The sequence below is a fragment of the Microtus ochrogaster genome, unplaced genomic scaffold (genome assembly GCF_000317375.1).
Source record: "Microtus ochrogaster isolate Prairie Vole_2 unplaced genomic scaffold, MicOch1.0 UNK4, whole genome shotgun sequence".
Classification (NCBI taxonomy): domain Eukaryota; kingdom Metazoa; phylum Chordata; class Mammalia; order Rodentia; family Cricetidae; genus Microtus; species Microtus ochrogaster.
In genome coordinates this window covers 16,317,679-16,326,949 of record NW_004949102.1, presented here as the reverse complement: position 1 = coordinate 16,326,949, position 9,271 = coordinate 16,317,679, and the positions used below count along the sequence as shown (strand labels likewise).

The 9,271-nt window shown below is 47.9% G+C and overlaps 1 protein-coding gene across 4 annotated transcripts in view; it reads right to left on the bottom strand.

Annotated features, from left to right (window-relative positions):
- Positions 1 to 9,271, bottom strand: part of Adck2 (aarF domain containing kinase 2) — a 15,871-nt gene that overhangs the window by 2,863 nt on the left and 3,737 nt on the right. Inside the window, exons 3-7 of one of the 4 annotated variants that reach the window (XR_003378567.1) lie at positions 6,576 to 6,704; positions 5,513 to 5,608; positions 2,879 to 3,130; positions 2,370 to 2,498; positions 753 to 809 (exon numbers count right to left, since the gene is read on the bottom strand). Coding sequence is in view for 3 of the 4 variants with exons in the window: in XM_005365857.2 (XP_005365914.1) it covers positions 2,370 to 2,498; positions 2,879 to 3,130; positions 5,513 to 5,608; positions 6,576 to 6,704 (606 nt within the window). In the remaining variant the exon portion in view is untranslated. The remainder of the gene's footprint in view (positions 1 to 752; positions 810 to 2,369; positions 2,499 to 2,878; positions 3,131 to 5,512; positions 5,609 to 6,575; positions 6,705 to 9,271) is intronic. The other 3 variants (XM_005365857.2, XM_005365858.3, XM_026788594.1) reach the window with 3 other exon arrangements.

The following is a 9,271-nucleotide window of genomic DNA, read 5'->3' as shown; positions in this document are numbered from 1 at the left end:
GAGTTCGAGACCAGCCTGGTCTACAGAGCTAGTTCCAGGACAGGCTCCAAAGCCACAGAGAAACCCTGTCTCGAAAAACCAAAATAAAATAAAATAAAATAAATTTAAAGGGGGATTTGCTATAGAGATTTTCATTGATATGGATCTTGGTTTATTGATACAAATTTAAGGTCAATTTTGTTATATGTATATTTCTGCTCTTGATTAAAGTATTATGTTTGTGCAGCTCATTTAAAAATATAATGTATAATTAAGAAATACAGGTTAATAGTCAAGCTTGTAGTCATGTCAGCTAGATTTTCTAGATGGATAGAGATATATTTCAGTTGGACAGGCATTCTTCAAATCTTCCAAAGACTACAGAATATGGCATTTAAAATGTTTTAATAACTTAGAACTTTTCATGACAACGAGACACAATTGAGCACCAATTACTTCAAGAGGATGATAGGCACTGAAGAGGCTTCTTATGGTGTTTGTTAGCCATTTGGGCAAGAAAGTGATCTTGCCTGGACATGCAGGACCCATAGAAAAATGACTGCTGGGAGCTGGAGAGATGGCTCAGTAGTTAAGAGCATTGTCTGCTCTTCCAAAGGTCGTGAGTTCGATTCCCAGCAACCACATGGTGGCTCACAACCATTTGTAATGAGGTCTGGTGCCCTCTTCTGGCCTGTAGGCATACACACAGATGGAATATTGTATACATAATAAATAAATATTTAAAAAAAATGAAAAATGATTGCTGAACTTGCCTAAAGGTGAGACGGTCCTTCAGGGTCCCTGCTTCATGAAAGAGTCTGCCAGACATTCTGCAGGACACAGAAGAAAGTGACTGACAAACTACCAATATATGCAGGACTGTCTTTGAAATTTCCTATTTCATGGAAAATTGTGCCAGATACTATGGGCCTGTAGGCTGACGATGGATGCCCCAATGGTACAGGAAAACGTTGGGTAAATGTCCAGGCAGCAAGATGTCTCTATCAATTCTAGAGTTTTGGAAGTTGCTTACAATGTACTTCCTGTTTATTTAGGTAATATTATATCCTTCTGCAGTCTTTGATGGAGTTGAAGAATTGATAGTTATAGTTTTCCTTAGTTATAAAGTAGATATAAATATTCTAACTATAATTCTTGCTTAATACCTGTTTTGTTATATGTAATTTTACTATGTTAAAGTTAAAACCTTCCTTTTCATTTAAACAGAAAGGGGGAGGTGATGTGGGATTCCCCTCTGTATGGTGTAAATACCATTGATTAATAAAGAAACTGCTTTGAACCTATAGCAAGAAAGAACTTAGCTAGGCAGGGAAAACTAAACTGAATGCTGGGAAAAAGGAGGTGGAGTCAGAGAGCCCTGCCAGAGACAGACATGCTGAAACTTTAGCCAGTAAGCCACAGCCACATGGTGATACACAGATGAATAGAAATGGGTTAAATTAATATGTAAGAGTTAGCCAATAAGAAGCTAGAGCTAATGGGCCAAGCAGTGATTTAAATAACATAGTTTTCTGTGTGGTTATTTTGGGGCTAAGCAGCCAGGAAGCAATAAGCAGCCTCCTTATAACACCAATCAGGCTCCACTACCATATTGGTCACAAATGCCTGCAAAAGAAGCCTCAGAGCCATGTTCACTCCACCCTTCTCCCCATCCCTCATCATACTCAAAACGTTCCCAAGTAAACAGATGAGGATGTAGCTCAGTAGCAGAGACAGAGGCTTGCCTGGTGAAGACATGAGTTGAGGCATGCATGTGTGTGAGTGTGTATACGTGCGTGCGTATGCGTGCATGCACATGTGTGTATGTGATTAGTAACCATCTACATAAACCAGGTCAGCACCACTGGTGGCCACTCTGCGAGGGCTGTCCTGCTAATGTAGGCCACCAACTTGACAAAGACAGCGAGTTAACAAAGCGTGAGTGCACCATGCACTTGGGTCAGGCCAAACAAGGGGCACAGGCGTATGGTACATCTCTGGGACACTGCCTCCCCTGCATGTTTAGGTGTCTCCACAACAGCTAATCCCTGAATAAATCAGGGATTCTGCCAGCAAGGAGCCTATGATTTCAGTCAGTCCCCTGAGCTTCTTAGAAGATGTGAGAACAAGACATATTTTTTTTGTCAAAAACTCTACCGTCTGCAGGGCAGTACACATCTTTAATCTCAGTACTTGGGAGGCAGAAGCAGGTGGATCTCTGAGTTCCAGGCTAGCCTGGTCTGCAGAGCAAGTTCCAGGACAGTCAGGGCTACACAAAAAAAAAAATACCCATCTCAACTCCACCCCCCAAAAACTGCTCTTTGCAGGCTCCCTGTGAAGTGGACCCTCGTGTGAGCTCGGCTCTGCCCAAGAGCACAGTGCCTACCTACCTTCTCCAGTGTGAGGGTGTTCTTCCTGGCCTGGGTCACCAGTGCAGCCATCTCAGCCTTGAACCTCTCCACATCCTTGCACTCATTGGCCCGGGCATGATGCAGGATGAGCTCAGCTACTCTGTGGCCCTGGAGGTAAACAAGAAAAGCGGCTTGGAGAGCAGAGCAGGCACACGGTGCTCTTGTCCTCAAAGTGTCCTCTGCCCATCCCGCGCACGCCACATCTCACCTGCACTCGCACACACATCACACACAAAATAATAAATAAAACAATTCTTAAAGCTAGAGTCCTGTCCCCACCATGCCAACAATTTAGCTGAGAGAGTAAGAGAAACTGGAGTCCCACATGCAGGAAAGAAGAATGACTTCCCAACTAAGGGTGCCAACCTTGAGCTGCCAGGCTTGAGAAGCAGCACATTGTCAGTGTCCACACACACACTCACTCGTGTCCAACCACAGCATCCTGGCAACCATGGGCTTTCTAAAGGGCCAACCCCAGTGAGTCTCACCTGCCCCAGTGCTACAGCCAGGAAAACTGCCCGGAAATTCCTCAGGTCTGAAGCCTGCAACTCTGACACAATGCCAGCATCCAACAACACCAGGCGCAGGGGGCACAGGGCAGGTGCTATGGTAGTCACCAGTGTGTCATGGACATTCACCTGCTGCTGTTGAGTGTCCAGGCTTGGGGACAATCCATCAGCACCCTGGACCAGGATGTTCCCAGGGTGAAGGTCTCCATGTACAAAGTTATCCACAAATATCTGGAAGAGACTGCACCAGTCAGGTCTGCGTCCACCCTCCCGGCCTAGCACCACTGGGTACCTGCAGAAAAGGTTTTAGGGGACAGAAGGCTGCCAGTGACAAGTCACAGGGGCGGGCATTCCACAAGCCCTTGCAGCTAGGGGCTCTTAAACAAGAATTTGCACAGGGATAAGCCAAGTCAAAGGTTTGGTTCTGTTTGGTTTGGGTTTTAATTTTATGACACAGGGTCTCATGTAGCCCAGCCTGGTCCTGAACTAAGAAATCCTCCTGCCTCCAGTTCTCAAGTGCTAGAAGATCAAGGGCAGAGATTCAAGGTCCTGCCTCAACTGTCCCTCCTCGTCCCCAGGTAGTAGGTGATAGAACTAACATCATGGATCATCTAGATTCAGATAATACCAGATCAATTCTGCTCCAGATCACAGATAGCTCAAATGTGCCTCCAATCCCTGAAGTATCAGTGGGGCTTTGACACCACCGGACAGTCCTTCTACACTCCAAGTTCTTTCTCAGAACCAAAGCAACAGTTTCAAACCTCCTGTTTCCCCTGCATTTACCCCACTCATTAGGAGACAACCTCAGCTCCTGACCAGCCAGGCAAAAACCTCTGGATGCCCCCACACTTACTTCCCCTCCCTCGATCCCCAGGGATTCCAAGTACTATCCTATATGGCCCAAGTGTTTGAGAGCATCCATAGCCTTTTTTCACACTCCTGGTTCCAGACACATCCCAGTCCTAGCTCTAACAGTTAAGTAAGTCCCCAGACTAGCAGGCACTTCCTGGTGGTTAGAGGCACCACTGAGATCCCCTGCTGCCTGGTAGAAGACAGAACCCCTCTAGATGAGGCCCTCTGCCACTCCTCCTCCTCCTCATCTGGATGGACAGGCATGAGATAGAAAAGTTTACTCAGGGCTTCCCAGATGAGAGACCCAAATATATTACAGAATCAACATCAGCCCAGTGTGCCAGTACACTTGAGCCATAGCACGTGGGTGGTAGAGAAACTAGGATCAGGAGTTCCAAAGCCATTCTCAGCTACACAGCAAGTTCAAGCCTGTAGAGGCCCAAAGAGGCCAAAGTCAGAGAGTTTGGGACTTGTTCATTCAAGGTTATTGTGCTTCTACCTCCAGATAAAGGTCCCACCTAGTTGTAAATCAGAGTTCTGTTCGCCAGGGTTAACGGCAACAGATGTGGCTAATTGTCAGACCTTGTGCTCCTGGAATAGGGAAGTAGTTGGTTCCAACCTCAAACATAAGTCTAAGGATCCAACTAAGTTCCAGTTCCCTTCATGGAAATAACTTGGGATTCCACCCAGGGAGTGGTATTCCTACAGAGTGTTTGGTCTAGAGCGTGAACCTAGGGTGTGAGCGATGAATGTAGCCAGTGACTTACAATTTGTATGTGAATGCAGCCTTTTGTTTTACTCCTACCTTTTGGGGCCAGGGGTATGTTAACCAGTTGGAAATTAAACAGGAGTGAATTTTTAGTACTCACTAAGAAATTCTCTCTTGATACTATCCTACATGCTTCTGTGTTTTATTATTTTCATTTGCGTCTTCATATTCTCTACTATATTTCTAAATGTCCACGCCTCCAGTTCTGGAGAAAGGTATTTTGGTCGAGGCTGGCCCCCGACATGAGACCCTGTCTCAAAAAAGAAAACGAAATCACCATTTGCCTCTGGCTCCTCCACAACAGTCCCCAGCTCCCTGCCTCACCTCGGTCCTCAAGCCCAACTCCACGCTGATAAGCTATGCCATGGCTAGCTGATCTCTCTGCCTCACACCCTTCCACTGCCTGCATCAGGACTAAGGAATGGGTTTTTAAAATTCATTATGAGGCCAGTAAGATAGTTCAGTAGGTAAAGGTGCTTGCCACCAAGCCTGACCACTTGAGTTTGACCCACGGGATCTACGTGATGGACAGAGGACTGGCTCCTGTATGCTGTCCTTTGACTTCCATGCACACGCAGGGGCATGTCCGAGTTCACGCATACACACGCTAAAAAAGGTGGCTCAGTGATTAAGAGCACCAGCTGCTCTCCCAGGGAACCTGGGTTGGAGGCCCAGCACCCACGCGGCAGCTCACTGAATGAATGAATGAATGAATGAATGAATGAATGAATCAGTATCTAACACACCTGCAGTATCATACCTGCTGTTGATCTACACTGTGCGCCTACCACTCTTTCCATAGCACATGAATGCACACCACAGATCAAGGGCTCAGCACAAGCTTCAGGTCACAGGAGCGTTTGGGGGACTTCACTCAGCTGATGTTCTCAACCTGCAGCTCTCTACTTGGCTGGCCCTTCCAGCCGATGCCTGGCAGAGCCCTCATCTGCCCATGCACTGAACCTCAACATCCGGGGCCTCCAACTCACCATCTTCAAAAGCATGTTGATCCCCAGCTGTGCAATCCTCCTCTTCAGGTCGTCAGGAATTCCTGCCTGCTGGTAGCTGGACACAGGAACACTCTCCTTAAAGACGGCAGGGAGACAGCTTTAACCCGCTGGCCATGTCACTCTTCCTCAGACAGCAAGAGGACCCAGAAGCTGATCCGAGAACCCCTACATATCTGTCTCTAACACAGTGGTTTTAATCTATTTCCTTCATTTACTTCTCAAAAGAAATGTCCACGGGTTTGCAGCCATTGACTCAACTACTAACAGGAAAGAGATGCTTGGAGCCCTGGGAAAAGACAGGAGCAGGTGCTGAGAGCGAGCCAAGTGTCAGGCGTGGTGGGAGGCAGAGGCAGAGGCAGGAAGGACAGCGGTGTAAGGTCATCGTTGGCTACACAGAAAGTTTAAGACCAACCTGGAATGTGTAAGACTGTCTCAAAGCAAACTAAAACAAGAAAGAAATCATCCAACAGAGACGGGCTGGAGCTCCAGCAGGAAAGGACAGGAGAGCCAGAAGAATGGACAACCAGCAAATCAACACTTGGTTCCCTTTGTCAAGGCAATCCACTGGAACGGAGCATATTTTATTTAGAAAGCCCAGTGAGCCTAAGAGCGGGCTCAGAGCTACGCAGCTAGAAAACAAGCCCCTGGATGCCACCACCGTTTCCTAACGAGACAGGTCTAGGGGGCAGCTAAGGCAAATGCTTGCTGAACACTTCCTCTGTCAAACACATTTCCCTGGGACAGTGCCATGAGGTTACCACCTAATAGGACAGCTGAGTAAGTTTTCAATTCTAGAAGCCTGAGGCTACCTGCAGCTCTCGGGACCAGCTCACTACATTCCGCCTCTTCCTCCGGCTCCTCCCAGAGTTTAGGCGCACGGTAGGCTCATTTTTTGCAGACCCCAGGACCTTGCACTTGCTGGGCAAGCCTCTACCACTCTCAACCCTCTCCCAGTTTTCCATATGAGAAGCACATCCTCTCTCCATCATGAAGTCTCTGTGGGGACAGCCAGCTATGAGTGACAGCAGAACCAAGTTCTTACTTCATATGTTTCCACCAGTATATCCCTCGTGATGAGGGGGTGCAGCGGGGTGGGGAATTTCACAGATGTCATGTTCTCAAAGTTGTGCTGAAAGTGTTCTAGATTCCGAGCTTCATAACGCAGGTCTATCTGCAGAGTCGGAGGAAAGAAGAGTTAGCGTGGACACAGGGAACACCTCTGAGCTGCTGGGAGGACCAGGTCAGCACGGTCCCCTTCCTTCTTTCCTCACCAGCTTCCCTGGCTGCACCAGGAACCTCAGAGAAGACACACTAGCTAGCCCACAGCTTCCACAAAAGCAGAAAAACACCCACTATCCCCATGAACTCCTCCATGGCAGACCAGACCCCAGGATGAGATCTGGGCCCCCTTCGCAGCAGCTGCTGGATGTCCATCTGACTCCACGGCTCTTTTGAGTGCCCCCAGTGCCCGACTAGCCTAGCCCACTTGCCCTCTCCTTCCATTATGACCAATGCGCTGCAGTTACTTCCTCAACCTACTGGAGCAACCGCCACAGCTGAATGCCCAGCCCATTTATTTTTGTTTGTTTTTTGATTTTTCGAGACAGGGTTTCTCCGTAGCTTTTTGTTCCTGTCCTGGAACTAGCTCTTGTAGACCAGGCTGGCCTCGAACTCACAGAGATCCACCTGCCTCTGCCTCCCAAGTGCTGGGATTAAAGGCGTGCGCCACCACTACCCAGTCGCCCAGTCCCATTTATATTTTAATAAACTTCCCAACCTTTCTCCGAATCTGTCTGACTATATCCATTCTATGTGATATATGTCTTTTAAAAAAATTTTTTTTTTAAATTTACTGGGCAGTGGTGGCGCACACCTTCAATCCCAGCACTTGGAAGACAAGAGGCAGGTGGATCTCTGTGAATTCGAGGCCAGACAGTTCTACAGAGCAAGTTCCAGGACAGCCAGGGCAACACAGAGAAACCCTATCTCAAAAACAAACAAAGAAGATTTGTTTTATATGTATAAGTCTTTTGTGTGCATATATGCATGTGTACCACGTGCACGCCTGTTGCCCACAGAGGCGGCCAGGTCTCCCGGAACTGGAGTTACACAGAGCAGGTGGATCCTCTGCAAGAGCAGCAAGTGCTCTGAACCACTGCACCATCTCTCCGGGCTGAAACCTCTGCTCTGGAGGATGACACCCAGGTGGGTCGCCGTTTGGCTCCCGCTCCTCTCTAGATCCACCTCCTCTGGTGCCCCCTCCCTTCCTCTACCACGCCATCAAGTCTTACAGAGTGCTGGGCACCCTTGTGGCCTGAGACCCCTCGCTCCTGAGAGTGTAGTAACTGTGACCTGACTACACAAATGAGCAGTCACAGACTCTTAGACACACACCCCGGCCTGCAATGTGCGGCACCTGTGGGTCACGTTAGCCGGAGAGGCTGGGTAAACAAATGGGTAAGACACGGGGATGTGAGTTTCCAGAGATGGGGCTCTGACGCCTATCAGGCTTTTGATGGAGCTGAAGCTCAGAAGGGAGGTGAAGCCAGGAGTCAAAATGAAGACAGTGGTCAGACTAGAAGCCATTTCTCTGCTTTAATGCCTTTTCATCAAAGTTGCAATACTCCAGGATAGAAAGCCAATCTCACCTGGTCTAGATGCCGTATCACCCCTTACACACACCTCTCGGTCTCCCACAAACTCCTGCCTGAAATCCTAGTCTCCAGGGGAATGGTATAGCCGAGTAGGGCTTTGCAGAGCGATTGGGTCTTGAGGATGCAGCTCTGTAGATCTTACACAGGCCTGAGACCCTAGCTCCTTCTACCGTGGGAAGACACCAATGAGCCGAATCTCTCTCTACCCCAGGCTGTCTTCAGAACTGTTGGGAAAGATTCACTGCAGATCTACTTACTCCAACAGTCCAAACACTTGCTTTATAGTCCGTTTTTGGCTTTTGAAATAGGACCTAGCTTCCCGGAACACACTTGGATTAAGCTGGACTTGAATTTACAGACATATGCCGCCTCTGATCCTGGGTGCTGGGATCACAGGTCTGGACTACCACACCAGGTACCCAAATACTTTCGAAACATCAAAATGAGTGCCTGGAACTTGAAAATATTCCAAGATATATAAGAAGTCTTGGTGCACAGCTTCTGAAACCCTGTCCAATAGGGAGCCAGTACAGATGTCCACTTGAAGACCCAGGCACCTTCAACAAAGTTTACCAAGTCTGCCTACTTAAACAAATGCCCTTAAGGGTCTCCAACAGGGAGAAGGTCTACTCTATTAGCTTTAAAAACAAAGTAAAACAAAGCTAATGAGTCTTCTTGCTCAGAGTTCAGCCTCTGATGGTGGCAGAGTTAATATAACCCACTTAGTTTCATTTTACCCTGAGGCACAAAGAGAGACTGCATTTCCCAAGTGCTCTCTGGCTGGCAGGCTGGAAGGAAGAGATTTTCCCACCTCCTGGCCAGTCCATAAAATCTCTTACATCTTCCATGTCCGCACGATTCCACACCGACTATGGAGATGGAACTGGGGAAGAGCACAAACGACAAGCGCCAGAGAGACACAATCTCAAAACTCCAGCCAACAGACTGCCTAGAAGGGCAAGACCGAGCTCTGGGCTGAGTGACTGCCTTCGTTTCCTGCTCCCAGCCACCCCATAAAGCCTGCTAACTGGAGAAAATGCGTAAGGCAGGTCTTTCTTTAAAAGATGTTATCTATTACCTTCTC